The sequence below is a fragment of the Schistocerca cancellata genome, chromosome 9 (assembly GCF_023864275.1).
Source record: "Schistocerca cancellata isolate TAMUIC-IGC-003103 chromosome 9, iqSchCanc2.1, whole genome shotgun sequence".
Lineage (NCBI taxonomy): Eukaryota > Metazoa > Arthropoda > Insecta > Orthoptera > Acrididae > Schistocerca > Schistocerca cancellata.
Genome location: NC_064634.1, coordinates 337,524,300 through 337,541,443, shown reverse-complemented (window position 1 = coordinate 337,541,443; position 17,144 = coordinate 337,524,300). Strand labels below are relative to the sequence as shown.

Here is a 17,144-nt window from a genome sequence, read left to right as displayed (position 1 = left end):
GGTATTCCGGTCACTTTGGGTTGTTTTTGTTGATTGTTTTTTTTATTTGTAGTTCTCTGTTTCTATTTGAGTTAACATATTGTCATTTCGTCATTTGGAGATAGTGACTGGAGCTGTGGACCAAGTGGATAAATGGGAGCATTTCCGATATAGCCTGCTGTTTGAGTTCATTAGAGAGTGATGGCAGCGGAAGCAGCCAAAAACATTTGAAACATTTGCGCCGTGCCCGGAGATAATTTCATTGCTCAGAGCACGGCAAGGAAATGTTTATTTCGTTTCAAGAAAAATCGCCTCGACATTAGTGACTCTTCACGCTCAGGAAGATCGTCGGGGTTTGATGAAGATCGTTTAAACGCATTAATCCACAATGATCCACGTCACTCTACTCGAGAAGTGGCAAATGTGATGAACTGTGATCATTCCACTGTTACATGCTGTAGTCAGTAAGATCAAAAAATCGAATGTATGGGTATCGCATGCTCTAAGTGAAAATCACATAAATCAAAGAGTGGGCTTATGTGCATTTGTGCTTGTTCGTCATCAATATGCTACTGTCATGTATCGTTACTGGTGACGAGAAATGGTGTCTTTCTGCTAACATGAGGAAAAGGAACTCCTCACTCAAAGACCTGCGCTCTTCCACAAAAGATAATGTCATGCACCCCGGAGGTGTAACCATCACTGCTGATATTTATTCTCAACAACTGAGACGTCTTGCTGACGCAGTCCAAGAATAACGACCAGGAGGACTGCGTGAAGTAATGTTACTCCACGATAACGCCCGCCCGCATTCTGCTAGACTGATATAATCCGTAATTCTCTATTCAGGAGTTGGATTGGGAAGTCCTTCTGCATCCACCTTATTCCACGGATCTTTTCACGTTTTCCGCTTTCTACCGAACAACCTTCACGAAACTTCCTTTCCCGCTGAGAATGAGCTCCGAACATGGCTTCACTAGAATGAGATTTTCACTCTGCAGCGGAGTGTGCGCTGATATGAAACTTCCTGGCAGATTAAAACTGTGTGGCGAACCGAGACTCGAACTCGGGACCTTTGCCTTTCGCGCGCAAGTGCTCTACCAACTGAGCTACCCAAGCACGACTCACGCCCCGTCCTCACAGCTTTACTTCTGCCAGTATCTCGTCTCCTACCTTCCAAACTTTACAGAAGCTCTCCTGCGAACCTTGCAGAACTAGAAGGTAGGAGACGAGGTCCTGGCAGAAGTAAAGCTGTGAGGACGGCGTGTGAGTTGTGCTTGGTTAGCTCAGTTGGTAGAGCACTTGCCCGCGAAAGGGAAAGGTCCCGAGTTCGAGTCTCGGTCCGGCACACAGTTTTAATCTGCCAGGAAGTTTCATATCAGCTCACACTCCGCTGCAGAGTGAAAATCTCATTCTGGAAGCATCCCTCAGGCTGTGGCTAAAGCCATGTCTCCGCAATATCCTTTCTTTCAGGAGTGCTAGTTCTCAAGGTTCGCAGGAGAGCTTCTGTAAAGTTTGGAAGGTAGGAGACGAGGTAATGGCAGAAGTAAAGCTGGGAGGACGGGGCGTGAGACGTGCTTGGGTGTCCCAGTTGGTAGAGCACTTGTCTGCGAAAGGCAAAGTTCCCGAGTTCGAGTCTCGGTCCGGCACACAGTTTTAATCTGCCAGGAAGTTTCATGGCTTCACTAGTTCTTCGCCGCAAAACCACTTGATTTGAACTGTCGTGGAATGGAAAAGTTGCCCTAGCGATGGCCATTGTTGTAAATAGTGAAGGAGAATATATTATTGATGATCGATGTCTCTGTTACGTGTCTTTTGTTTTATGGAAACATGCTACGAAGTTATGCAACAACACAATATACGTACTTATGTCTCCGTCGCATGGTATAATAGTGTGTTCCAAGACTATAGGGCTGCTGTTCACGCAGCTCTAGCGTCTAGGACTGGTTTGGTGAGTCCGAGGACGAATAGTCGCATTCCCACTGCCATCAGAGTCACCAGATACCAGATTTTAACATTAGTGAACCTCTGTGTTCTGCTTTGGAGAGAAGGGTGCGCGATCGCTCACCACTTCCATCGCCTTGATGTGTGTTGCACTATTTTGCTCGAAGAATGGTATACGATATCGGCTGTTGATATACTTTCCGGGATGTGAGGTCGTGGTCCAAGAACTTTTCTGCTCCTTACGTTTCGTCCAGAAATGCGCAGGACTTCCTCACAGGCGCTGCTCCGCTGAGTCTTGCCGACTGACTGGTCGGGTGTCTGAGAGCGACTTATATTGTGAGAAAGGGAGGCGTGGTTCAGGTGACACGTGATGAGCAGTGATAATCCATAGCAAAGATAAGGTTGACTATCGATTACCACCTTGTCAAAGATAAAAATGATATCCTTGATAAACGTGAAGGATCTGTTTTTATCCATTCCGAGACGATTCGCAGCTGGTTTGAATTGCATTGGCTTATCTACACCTTATTTGGCATGGCGTGGTATCGCGTTTTAGGTAAATCTCTATTTTTGTCCACCACTTGTACCTCTTAATGAGTAGATTGTGGCGACAACAGTAAAAGTTTTAAATTCAGTCTGTAATTATGTGAAAAGTTGAAAATCAAATTTTTGTTTCCCAGGAATCCGTCTGACAGGCAACCTACAACTGGAATGGGTGCCGCGAACCGGGTTAGCCGTCTACTGATACACTGTCCATTCACATTGATGTCAAAATCATGCATAATCCGCGTGCAGGAAGAGTGTGAGTGAAGTCCTGGAAAGTACCGACAGGGATATGAAGGCATGCTGATACCAGTCCTGTGGCCAGCTGCACTAGGTTTCTCAGTTGAGGATCTGATGATGTGTATAGCCCGATGAGGTGGTCACACAGATTCTCGATTGGGTTTTAATCCGGGGAGATCGGTGACTAGAGTAGTACGATAAACTCATCCTGGTGCTCTGCAAACCACGCACGTGCACTGCGAGTTGCTTGACGTGTTGCATTGTCCTGCTGGTAGGTGCCATCGTACCGAGGGAAGACAAACTGCATACAGAGATGAACATGGTCCCCAAGGATAGACGAATACTTGTGTTGACTCACTGTGCCATCCAGAGTGACGAGATCACCTAGGGAACGCCACAAAGAAACCATTCCCTAGACAATAACGCTCAATCCTCCAGCCTCGATCTTCCAACTATTGTTGCAGGATGTTTGCTCCAATGGAGTTTAAAAAGCGATAAACCTAAAAAGGTTACTTTCGCCACTCAGTGGCTGTCTAGTTGCAATATTGTCCTGCGATTTCCGGCCTTCGTGACCAACGAACAGCGGTCGGCGTGGGTGCAGAACCAGGCGCATGCTGTGGAGACCTATATGCAGCAGCATTTGCTGAACGGTCATTGAGAAGACACTGTCGATAGCCCCCTGGTTCATTTGGGCTGTCAGTTGCTCAACAGTTGCATGTCTATTCCCCCGTACATACCTCTGCAGCCGTCATTCACCTCTGTCATCTATGGCCCGTGGTGCGCCACAGTTGCCTCGGCAGCAGTTTTGGATAGCGCCATTTTGCCATGAAGGCGAACAGTTTAACCCTTTAACTGCTGCCGGCCGCTGTGACCGAGCGGTTCTAGGCGCTTCAGTCTGGAACCGCGCGACCGCTACGGTCGCAGGTTCGAATCCTGCCTCGGGCATGGATGTGTTTGATGTCCTTAGGTTAGTTAGGTTTAAGTAGTTGTAAGTTCTAGGAGACTGATGATCTCAGAGCTTAAGTCCCATAGTGCTCAGAGCCATTTGAACCATTTGAACCTTTAACTGCTCTGGACGTGTTAACGCGCGCCTTTGTACCTGTTCCTTTGTGCTCTGAACGTATTTACGCGCGCCACCAGTCCTTCTACCTGGTACTCTGAACGTGTTCACGCGCACCGCCTTAGTGGCACCTGTGTGCTCCTAACCTGGGGAAAGCCATTAGCGCAGGTACCAGGATTAGGCGGCCTCAACGGCGCGCTCGACCCTGCTAGATGGATGCATGGCTGCAGCAGCCAAAGGGTTAAGAACTTAGCCGATCGGAAAGGCTTCCACCCTTACCCCGAAAGCCAATCATTGTGCCCTTTTGGACGTTATGTAAATCGCTCTGTTTGCTCATTACGGCAAAACGACTGACTGTTTGTGTGTCCCCTCGACACGTTTTATATAGATTCCACTGCTAGTGGTGCCGGCTGTGAGTGGTTATTGTACGTTGACGTCAAAGATAGGCGATGGTCACATTAACGTCACTGGACTGTGTATAAATGAGCCAAAAAGACTAATGCCCGGGCATCTGGTGCCACAAATCGTGATATTGTCATGCAAAAGTACTACGTTCAAATGGCTCTGAGCACTATGGGACTTAACATCTATGGTCATCAGTCCCCTAGAACTTAAAAGTACTACGTAATACAGGCATGGATCCAGGGTTTGGCTGTGGTAGTCACAGTACTTCACTGTATCACTCCCCCTCCATCCCCGCCTCCGCCCTCGCTAATATAAAGTGTACAACTTTGCTTCCGCCGTTTACCGATAGCTGGCGACAACGGTAGGCAGCGGTCGAAAGAAACACGTCGCAGACGTCAGGCAGTTAGCTTGGACCTAGGTCAACATAACCTCATTCAAACATTAGTCGATTGTGTCTGCATCATAAAATTGTTCTTGATTGAAAATGTCAGTTTACGAGACATTCTCATCATTTGCGGGAGGTGCTACTGTTTTGTTTCAATATGAAGAAAACAGCAGCTGAGTCTCATCGAATGCTCTAGTAAATATGGTAAGGACGGTGTTAGTGAAAGAACGTGTCGTGAGTGGTTTCAACGCTTCAAGAGCGGTGATTTTAACGTCGTAGACAGATGTAGTGGTGGAAGAGTGAATGTTCTCGAAGATGCAGAGTTGGAGACATTGCTGAGTGAAGACTCGTGTCAAACTCAAGAAGAATTGGCACGAATAGTGAGAGTGACACAGCAAGCCATTTCAAAACGTCTCAAGCCTATGGTCATGATTCAGAAAGAAGGAACTTGGGTGCTGTGTGAGCTGAAACCAAGACACGTTGAACAGCTGATGGCTCTGAGCACTATGGGACTTAACATCTGTGGTCATCAGTCCCCTAGAACTTAGAACTACTTAAACCTAACTAACCTAAGGACATCACACACATCCATGCCCGAGGCAGGATTCGAACCTGCGACCGTAGCAGTCGCCCGGTTCTGGACTGAGCGCCTAGAAGCGCTAGATAGACCACCGCGGCCGGCGTTGAACAGCGTTTATGTGTTTGTGAATAGTTGCTTCAGAGGCAAAAACTGAAGGGATTTCTGCATCGCATTGTGACCGGGCCGAAAAATGGGTTCATTACGATATCACTAAACGCAAAAAATCATGGGGATATCCCGGCCACGCTTCCACATCGACTGCCAAACCGAATATTCACGGCTCCAAGACCATGCTCTGCATTTGGCGGGACCAGCTCGGCGTCGTGAACTATGAGGTGTTCAAAACCAAGTGAAACAATCACAGGTGCTCGTTATCGAACGCAACTAATGCGTCTGAGCAAAGCATTAAAAGGCAAACGGCCGCAATACAGCGAGAGGCACGATAAAGTGATTTTGCAGAACAACGCTCGACCCCACGTTGCAAAAGAGGTAAAAACGTACTTGGAAACGTTAAAATGGGAAGTCATACCCCACCCGCCGTATTCTCCAGACATTGCTCCCTCTATCGCCTGTATAGATCAACGGCGCGTGGCCTGGCTGACTAACACTTCCGATCTCATGAAGAAGTCACAAATTGGATCGATTCGTGGATCGCTTCAAAAGTTGAACAATTTTTTCGACGCGGGGTACGAACACTGCCCGAAATATGTGGCCAGCGATGGAAAATACTTTGAATGATACATGCGTAACCAATTTGTTTCATTAAAGCCTCAAATGTTGGGGAAAAGTCGGCGGAAGCAAAGTTGTACACCTTGTAGTATTTAATTTACTGTCACTCCCAAATTTAATGTGCCACAGACGCCTAGAATTTTAATAGTAATAATAACAATAAAACGTATGAAATGTTCTAATACAAAGAACATTTCACGTCAATGGTTACTACAGTGCTCCTGCGTTTTGGGTCCATGCTTGATGGAAGAGTGGACAAAACAGATTTCTCACATCACTTAAGGGAACCCCCTTCTAGCAAAGGTCTCTGACCTACGCTAGTACAGTGGAAAACAACAAGGACATAGGTGGTTCGAATTCTGGTGTTAAAAAAATTACCACAACCAGAAAAATGTATTTAAAGAGTGTAAATAGTCAGTTTAACACATGTGTATCTATAAAAAGGTATATGACTCACGCCCACTAAATACATAGTGGCTGGGCATGGGGAACAGTAGTGCCTCAATAATCTACATCAATGCAGTTAGTGCCTTATTTGTGGATACAGCAATGCAGTATCAAACTAATTCCAGACTACCAGAGGGGCTCGACAGTTGACCATTTGCTCTTCCGTTGTTTAAATTTTATTGGAGATAAGTATTGATTACACACAACGTAAATGTAACAACTGTCACGCTGCGCGTATCGTCTCTCGATGTACAAGGTGCAATGCAGGGTTTTTTTATTCGTCAGTCTTCTGTCTGGTTTGATGCGCCCTGCCACGAATTCCTCTCCTGTACCAATCTCCTCATCTCCGAGTAGCTCTTGCGAGCTACGTCCTCAGTTACCTACTGGATGTATCCCAATCTCTGTCTCCCTCTACAATTTTTACCCTCTACGACTCCCTTAAGTACCATGGGCGCTATTCCGTGATGTCGTAACGCATGTCCTACCATTCTGTCCCTTCTTCTCAGTGTTTTCTTTACATTCCCTTCTTCGCCGATTCTGTGGAGACCCTCTCATTGCATATTCTATCAGTCCATCAAATTTTCCACAATCCTCTATAGCATCATATCTCGAATGCTTCCATTCTCCTCTTTTCCTGTTTCTCCACAGTCCATGTTTCACTACCATACAATTCTGTGCTCCAAACGTATATTCTCAGAAATTTCTTTTAGAAATTATGGCCTAAACTTGCAGAGTTCTCTTGGCCCGAAATGCCATTTTGTTAATGTTAGTCTGTTTTTATGACCTTCTTGCTCCGTCCATCATCGGTTATTTTGCTCCCTAGTTAGCAGAATTCCTTAACTTCATATACTTTGTGATCACCACTCCTGCTGTTAAGTTTCTCGCTGTTCTCGTATCTGCTACTTCTGATTACTTTCGTCTTTCTTCCATTTACTCTCAATCCATAGTCTGTTCTCACTAGATTGTCCATTCCATTCAACAGATCCTGTAATTCTTCTTCACTTTCGCTGAGGATAGCAATCTCATTCGTGAATCTTATCAATGATACCCTTTCATCCTGAATTTTAATGCCAATCTTGAATCCTGCCTCGGGCATGGATGTGTGTGATGCCCTTAGGTTACTTAGGTTTAAGTAGTTCTAAGTCTAGGGGACTGATGACCTCAGATGTTAAGTTCAAATAGTTCAAAAATGGTTCAAATGGCTCTGAGCACTATGGGACTTAACATCTATGGTCATCAGTCCCCTAGAACTTAGAACTACTTAAACCTAACTAACCTAAGGACATCACACACACACCCATGCCCGAGGCAGGATTCGAATCTGCGACCGCAGCGGTCGTGTGGTTCAAGACTGAAGCGCCTAGAACCGCTCGGCCACACAGGCCGGCTCAGATGTTAAGTCCCATAGTGCTTAGAGCCATTTTTTTTTTACTCTTGAACCTTTATTTTATTTCCGCCATTGTTTCCTCGGTGTATAAATTGAACAGTAGACTCGAAGACTGCACCTGGACTTATGCCCTTCTTAATCCGAGCATTTGGTTCTTGGTCTTCAAACAGTTACGTTCTTTGTATCTGTGTTTTTCTTTCAAGCTTCTGTGATTGCACTTTTTAGAGATGTCCATTCTTCTTCAGCTGAACTGTCTGCTGAGCTATTCATCATTGCAGTATCTGTAGCCTCAGAGCGCTTTAAGTGTATTTCTTAGTTCCTTAGTACTTTACTTACGTATCACACTTCTTTGTGCATGGATTCTTCCAGACTAGTGTCTTGGACTTCAGCCAACTCTTCATTACCACTAATTATGGTATGAGTCTGTATCTGTTCCTCGGTATGCCTTACAATCCAGTATCTGATTTCGGAATTTCTGCATGATCATGATGTTATCTAACTGAAACCTTCCATATCACCTGGCCTTTTCCAAGTGTATCTCCTTCTCATGTGATTCTTGAACAGAATATTCGCTATAACTAGTTGGAATTTGTTGCTGAACTCAATTATTCTTTCTTCTTTCTCATTCCTAATAAGAGACTCATATTCTCTCCTAACCCTTCCTTGTATTCTTTTGCCTACAACCGCATTCCAATCACCCATGACTAAGATTTTCAACCCCCTTTACGTACTGAATCGCCCCTTCAGTAGCCTCATATACTTCCTCTACCTCTTCATTTCCTGCTTGCGCTGCCGGCATGTATACCTGAACCATTGTTGTCGGCGTTGGTTTGCTGTCTGTTTTCATGAGAAGAATTCTATCACTGAACTGTTCACAGTAACTCACGCTCTAGGCTGCCTTTCTGTTCATAATAAATCCTATTCCAGTTATACCATTTGTGCATTTGACCAATTAGTTGTGAGCAATGAGTCTTTAATAGTAGAACTTCGACCATAGTGTATATACGTTGTTCTTTCAGATACCGCAATGAAGTAATGTCTCTAAATAAATTATTAAAGACGTTTTCCAGGATGTCTGAACAAGGGAAATGGGCGTGCAAAGTTTATTCCGCAAATCTTGATCTACGAACAAAAGCAGTGATGCATCGACCCCTGCCGTAGCTTGATAGACACACGGACAGTTCTGTTACAGGAAACATCGTCACGCATGACCAGGCTAGGTGTTATCAATATGAACCTACCACAAAATGATAAAAAGTATAAATTCACACAAAGATCAATGCTTTGGCAATCCACCCGAAATTCAAGCCAGTGTGACAAGCAAGTCGAACAACATCCAAAAGAAGGAGTTTTCTGACAATTTCACATTGTTGTATAAATGTTCAGTGCACTGTAGTCAAGTGGTGGAACACGCTGTAAAACAGCTAAAGCATTACATCACCATCTTAACTTTTCTCTATTTTTTAATTAATCCAGTCTCCAAGCTTTTTGGACTGACAAGGTATATAGTGTACTTTCTTTTCCTATGTGTAAGGAATGCTTCCTGAAAGTTTTTCCAATAACTTTTTTCTTACTCATTTTATATGACCTCTGTTATCAAACATAGCCTGCTGAAATTGTTCGATATTTATAATCGCATTGTACTGATATTCCACTAATGGTACTGATTTGATGATAGTCAAATGCACTTACTACTTTGTCTTCTTCCAGCCGAGGCCAGCTCGAGCGTCCAAGAAGTGCAAGAAGCCGACATTGGTTACCGGCAAGTGTTCTTCCAGCACGTCGTCAACGTTCTCGTCTCGCAGCCACAAGCTGCGTACGGGAACAAATCGTTTGCCGAGGCGGCTCAGTAGCCGAAGACGGGCAGGTAAGAACCCATGCCATGTTGCCTGTGTATAGCTACATCTTCCTGGATTCTCTGCAATTTTCTGTCAAATACATGGTAGAGATTGTTGTATCATTACCAGCTAATTACCTAGTGTTTCCAGTTTGTTATAAATTCCATATATTATACATTCTAAACAACGCAGGGGCTGACAGAAGTAAACATCATTGAGTTTTAAGATTAGGAAGTGTTAGTTGCAAAAAAACTGGTACGAATTATTTACAAAAGAATGAAAAATGTGGTAGAAGCCAATTTCAGCAAGTATTAATTTTGGTCCCGGAAAATGTAGGAACACACGAGGTAATACTGACCCTATGGATCAGAAGATAGGTTAAAGAAGGGAAACCACATGTTTACAGCATTTATAGACTTAGAGAGAGGTATCAGAGGAAAAATAAAGGGAGAAAAAGCTTCTTCATAACTTGTATAAAACCCAGACGGCAGTTATAAGAGTTGAAGAGCATGGAAGGGAAGCACTGGATGAGAACGGAGTGTGGCAGGGTTGTAACCTGTCCCCAGTGTTATTCAAGCTGTACATTGAAAGGCAATAAAGAGAACAGAAGAAAAATTTGGAGAAGAAATTAAAGTCCAAAGGGAAAAAATAAAAACTTTCAGGTTTGGTGACGATACTGTAATTCCTTCAGAGATAGAAATTAACTTGGAAGAGCAGCTGAATGGAAAGGATAGTGTCTTGAAAAGAGATTAGAAGAGAAGTGAAAGAAGGGTAATTGAATGTATTTGAATTAAATCAATTGATGCTGAGAAAATTACATTAGAAAATGAGACACTAAAATAAGCAGATGAGTTTTGCAATTTGAGTAGCAAAATAACTAACAATGACTGAGCTAAAGAGAGTATAAAATGTACACTACCAATGGTAAGAAATTTGCTAAAATCAAAAATAAATTTAAGTGTTAGGAGGCCTTTTCAAAAGTATTTGTACGAAGTGTAACCATGTACAGCAGTGCATACAATAAGCAGTTCAGAGAAGAAGAGAACAGAAGCTTTTGAAATGTTGTGCTAAAGGATAATGCAGAGGATTAGATGAGTCGATCGTGTAACTAATGAGAAAGTGCTGAATAGGACTGGGGAGAAAAGAAATTTGTGGCATAACTTGACTGCCTGACTAAAAGGACTCGTTCTGAGATATCAAGGAATCATCAATTTAGTATTAGAAGGGAGAGAGAGAGAGAAAGAGAAAGTGGAAGAAAAGGGGGGAGTAAAAATTGTAGAGGGAGACCAACAAATAACACAGTAAGCAGGTTCAAGTGGATTTAGGTTGCAGTAGTTATTAGGAGATGAAGAGGCTTACAGAGGATAGAGTACCTCAGTCAATTCTTATGACACTGTACTCTTTTCCAATGTGCAATGGGCTCTGACTTCATTTTTATGAATGACAATGCACGACAGCATCACAGGTGGAAGAGCTCTTGGAATGAGAAGATATTTGGCGAGTGGACTGGCCTGCTAATGCCCACACTACATAAATCCCATTGAGCATGTGTGGGACGCCAAGGAGGAAACCATCCCCTGGCTAAGTGATATTTCAGCATTATCCTTTCATCCAAAAGTGCTAGTCCGGAAAGTTATGCAAGAGGACTTCTGTGAAGTCTGGAAGGTAGGAAACGAAGTAATGAGGGAAGTAGAACTGTGAGGACAGGTCATGAGTACTGCTTGAGGTGCTCAGTAGCTAGACCTCTTGCCTGAAAGAGGTAAAGAACCACAGTTTTGAGTCCTGGTGTGGCACACAGTTTTAATCTGCCAGGAAGTTTCATGAGTGGGATAAATCGAGGATACATACCCCATGTTCGTGTCACGAATGACCATCCAGCAGTTGTCAAACACATTGGTAGAGGAATGGAATGCCTTGCCACGAGAGCTCATTACAAACCTTTGGGACAGCAGGGGAGTAGCAGAGCATGCTCTGCTGTCTGCAGTAATCACACACACTATTAAGAACAGCATCCCGCCTTTTTTAATGACCAGAACGCCTCCATAAATTGCAGTGACTTCAAGGATTTTCAATAAAAGTGTCATTTCATCTCCTTGCATAGTTTTTATTTGCCGTCTGTGCTATACTGTACCAGTTCTTTCTATGTATGGTCTAACTTTCATCGAGATATATCACTTTCCAGTGCCACATCATGCAAAAAATACTTTCATCAAGTTTTGCCCACCAGTGTAGTATGGTTAAGTTTTTGTTGCACTACTGGTATCATGAAGTCACATTTCACAATTAGGGTAATGAAGGCAAAATAAACTCTTATAATCAATTTAATCTCAATCGTTATCAATAATTTAGGTCAAAATGATTAAAAATGTTAATTATAATTAACTGCAAACGTTTTATATATATATATATATATATATATATATATATATATATATATATATATATATATATATATATATATATATCCTTTCAATCAATAGAATAAATCAGTGAACAGAAGGGAACTACGTGCTCCTTCAGAGAAAATGCAAGTGAAACGTAAACCGATTATTTATTGTATTAACGAATTAAAAATTATTGACATCAACATTCTATGAAAAAATAAAGTTAATTGTTGATGACAATTAATAAGAAAGGCAAGTGGATGGGTAGCTAATGTATCCTAGCTGCACATTAAATTATTCATCCAATGGAACATAAGCCAGCCGGGGTGGCCGAGCCGTTCTACGCCCTTCAGTGTGGAACCACGCGACTGCTTCGGTCGCAGGTTCGAATCCTGCCTCGGGCATGGATGTGTGTGATGTCCTTAGGTTAGTTAGGTTTAAGTAGTTCTAAGTTCTACGTGACTGATGACCTCAGATGTTAAGTCCCACAGTGTTCAGAGCCATTTGAACCATTTTCACTGTTATGTTTTCTTGTGTAATCTGTATTAAGTTCTGAATCGTTTGTTACAGCTGAACTCACTCTCTACCTCATCAAGGATTGTCTGCACCCATCCACAGAGCTTAACTTCACTTTCTTTCATTTCATTATGGGAAAGTAACACCATTCTGTTTCCACTAGAGGAAAATACGTCAAAAGAAAAATCTCATACAGGGTATGATGGTGTCAGTGTGACCCCCAGCTGGAAGAAAAATTGGTTAATGATCACATAATTACCTGCTGTAGACTCAACCACTCTGTTCAACTGCTCAGAGCACATAATGTGAAAGGTTCTGAGATCTGCAGCACTACAGTGCCACAGATATTCATACTAGACAAGACCAAAATTCTCTGCAGTCTGCATGGCCCTACCATACTAGTTACAGATTATTTCAAATAAATATTTTCCAGACATCAAGAGTATTCTGGTTGTCGCACTTTTACACTTAACAGCCTGTGTCGTTAGGTGACAGTATATCACCAAAAGAGTTTTGACAGAGCTTTGTTGAAAATGTAAACGCAATGATCTTTGTCAACATTACTGATGTTCAACTTCATAGTAAGATACAGCAGACCAATGTAGAATACAACATGTAAATAAAATCCCAGTGCCAATTTGTAACATGTAAACTATAGTTTAACGATGATTATATTCTTCGAACAAATCATGTCAGTGATCTATTATTTCCAGTGCTTTAAGAATATTATTTATCAGGTACACATAATCCCAAACAATATCATTATTTTCCACTCAGAACTCCCAACAGTTAATCCCCCCCCCCCCTTCCCGGCCAAAAAAAAAGAAAAACATATAGCTCCAGAAAATATGCTCCAGGGCCCATGTGATGTGCAACATGAATAACTGGCTATGATTTTGAAGGTAATGGTGATGAAAAAAGTCGCAGTAAGAATTAATTTACATGATTTCAGTTTTTCTCGAAATATTCCGGTGGTAAATTTCTTTTAGGTTATCAGCCATACGGTCGCGTCATCTTGTCACAACAAGATCGCCTAAGAACATTTTATCACAGGATGTAATTATTTTAATCCATATATTTGGTAACTTCTTGATACCACCTCATAAAATAAGTTTTGTTAACTTCCTGTCAAAATGAGTCCTTAGTCACGATACATCCTCAAACTCACCAAATCAGTAGTTTCAAAAATGGCAGTTTTCGAATCTTGCCTCTACTGCAGACACCTGCGACCATACAGAAGCTGATCACAACCACCTGACTGAAAATTTATTTCTCTTAATCTCACAGTTTATGTATGGCTATGATTCTTACGGAAGTACATCACATCGATCACATTGCTAAGGTGCCTGAAGGTGAAGCTGCAGTTGCTTCTAAATCATGTGTTGCAACATTTTAGTATGTGCCATAGTCCAATCCAGTGTATCATGAAATCTTGAGTTCTGTCCAGGGTTCTTAACTTCATAAACTTATTCCACAAAAGAATTGGTGTTGGGAAAATGTGCAAGTAGGATTTTTCTTGTTATTTGTGTGGAATACGGAGTATGATGTATGGTGGTGTACAATGATTCAGTAAGACTGGTTTAAAACAAAAGGTTGATTTAAAACTGTTTGGTAGTGGGTTTCAGAGATACAATTGGATGGACTGGATAAAGTACAATATCATAGGAAAAACAGTTTGGAGTTTATATATTATATTTCCACTTCAGAAATTATAATTCTTGAGTAAGGTTATTCTTTCAAACCCAAAAGTGTTATTTAGTTGGTTCGTTCCTTCATTCCAAGAAAATGTCTTAAATACAGACTAGAAGATGTAATTGCAGCAAATAAAAAGTAACTGCACTTCATCAGAGCTTGAACAGTGTGATTGGTCTGTATGTTAAATAAATTCACAGAATTATTGATTCAGTTTGCAATATACAAATCGCCATTACACTGAGGCCACATCTGAATAAAGAAGGGTATTGTCTGGAAAATATTGCATATCCACTTGATTATAATTCTATCTGAGATTCCATGGCAGTGACACCCCTTTTGCTGTCCGTATTAGAGCCATCTTGTTTCCGACTTCTGAGTGAATCTGCGTTCTGCTGCAGCTAATGTTGACTATAGATGAAAAATATGAAACACATATCATTCTGAAACATACTACTGTGTATTTTAGTATTTAACATACAGTTAAGAATTTAGACCCCTCCATTTCATTTATTGATTTATGCTGGCACAGGTGCACCTCCTTTGAAGAGGCGTCCAACGGTGAGCACGTCCGAGGATAGCGACTTCATGTGTGGCACGGACGTGAGGCTACCTACTCGTGCCATTCGCAGCCCTGCGCCTGCAACTGCTGCTGGTAACATGGCCAACAACCGCTCGTCCAGTGGCTACTTCTCATGCAGTGAGTGCAGCTATGACAGCGAGTCCTGCACCTGCACATCTGCAGACAAGTGCTACTGCTCTCTTGGAGGTGGTGGCGGTGGCAAAGTGCCATTGGCGAGAGGTCACAAGCACGCCCCCATCACCTCTGGAACAACATCATGTGACTCAGAGAGCTGCGGCGCTGGTCGTTGCTGCACATGTGGCGTCCCCAGGCCATCAATGCCCTATAGACAGGTTAGTAACCTCCACTATGAAAACCCCACAAAAGTATGACACTGTATGTGATCAGCTTGTTGGTGTTCTTGGCAGGCAGCATGGTATCTTGGATGAGGAAGCACCAACAGATGTAGAAGTAACTTCAGGCATACCACATGCAAGTTTGTCTGAACCCTTGTTATTCACGTTGTAGATTAACAACTTGGCATTCAATATTGACAGCAGTCTCAGATTTTTTGCAGATGATGCAGTTACCTGTCAAGAAGTACTGTCTGAAATAAGCTGTAGAAATAGTCATTCAGATCTTAATAAGATTTGAATGTGGTGCCAAAATTGACAACTTGTTTTAAATGTACAGAAATGTAAAATTATGCAGCTAACAAAACAAAGAAATGTAGTATCGTATCAATACATCATCAGCGATACGCAATTAGATTCTGTCAACCCATTTGTAAGGATAAGAAATGGAATGATCACACTGGCTAAGTTGTAGCTGTCTTCAGTTCATTGGTAGAAAACTGGGAAAATGCAATCAGTCTACAAAGGTGACTGCCAACTAATCACTTGTGCATCTCATCTCAGAGTATTGCTCAAATGGGTGGGACCCATACCAGATAGGACTAATAGAAGATATTTCACGTATACAAAGAAGGGTGGTATGAATAATGATGAAGTTGTTTGACTCACATGAAAGTATGACAGAACTTCTGAAAACACCTGAATTGGCAGATTCTTGAATACAGACATAAATTATCCTACAAAAAACCTACACACAAAATTTCAGCAACTAGTGTTAAGAGTCTAGAGAGATTCTTCATCCCCCTACATTTTGTCAATTCTGTGATAACCTTAAGGTTTAATTATACTAATTTCAGCACACATCCAGAGACCTTTAAGAATCCATTTTCCCTTTGCTCCCTATGCCATTTGACGAGCAAGCAAACCTGTGGTACTGTGGTAATTACTCTCCACCATGAGTTTCAGTGTTTTCTGAAATATGTATGTAGATGTATGTGACAAGTAAAGACAAATACAGATAAATATACCACCAAAAATTGGGTAAAGGTACAAGCTACTTGCAAAGTAGCCTTCATTAGGAAAAAAACCTGGAGTAATGTTTAATTAGAATAATTTTAAAACTACATCTTTGTATGCTGCTGTTCATTAAAACTAAAACATCAGAGAGGATAAAAAAGTAACAAAATTTTCCTTACTGTGTGTATGGAGGATAGCAAAATTTAGTAGCATGGTGGTGACTTCGTTTCTTCCAATGATTGCCATGGGATTTCCAAGTTTTTCGATGTTGAAATTCTGAAGTTCTATCAGCAGTTCTGTTGTATGTGAGAGAAAGTTTTATTTTATTTGTTTTCATGGCTGTAGCTGAAATTTCTTTGAGCTGACACATCTCCCATTAGTGATTAGTTGAACTGCAATTGGGATTTAGAGTTGTATCAACAAATTTTAATAGTTATATGGTTTTATTGCCTTTGGAAATTCCTTTATTATAGTCATCCATCACAATTACATGTCACTGGATTGCAGTGTGAATAAACTTTGATAGCAACAACGGGTAGAATGTGTTCAAAGCTGGATGGTTCTTCACACTAAGGTCACTGTTAATTTAAAGCGTGACAATGTGAAAAAGCCATGAGGACCTACTTTGCATTGAAATGAGCAAAAAGGAACCTAAACCTGAATATTCAATGCTGATCTGCAAAACATGGATCTTCAAATATGGATTCATATTCATATTTTTTCCAATTAAAAACACCTCTCGTTTTGTATGAATGATGAATTTACAGGTACGTGATAAATTCTTGTGCACACGTAACACTCCATTGGATTCACAATTGTGCAATGGGAGATGGACCTGGAGCCCAAGAACAAATCTCAGTCATGAAGATTCCTGAGGTTGGAGAGCGCACCAGCAGTAGCTCTGCTCGAGTAACAAACATTGCAACAGTTCAGTGCATTTTTTAACATTTCTAAATGTGATCCCACTACCAATTGTTTCTAGTCTTATGATGATTTGTAGCAAAATGAGTCAAAACATTTCTTTGTGTTGATGAATGGTTAAACTACCCATAGAATCTCTCAGAATTTCTGTATCTTTTAAAA

General features: G+C 41.7%; 1 protein-coding gene across 1 annotated transcript in view; it reads left to right on the top strand.

The window, feature by feature from the left end:
* The window catches only part of LOC126101400 (uncharacterized), a gene marked incomplete at its 5' end in the record, with an annotated part of 84,458 nt that overhangs the window by 53,373 nt on the left and 13,941 nt on the right, over window positions 1–17,144 (top strand). The window contains 2 exons of the mRNA XM_049912064.1: window positions 9,410–9,566; window positions 14,662–15,044. Of these exons, the coding sequence (XP_049768021.1) occupies window positions 9,410–9,566; window positions 14,662–15,044 (540 nt within the window). The remainder of the gene's footprint in view (window positions 1–9,409; window positions 9,567–14,661; window positions 15,045–17,144) is intronic.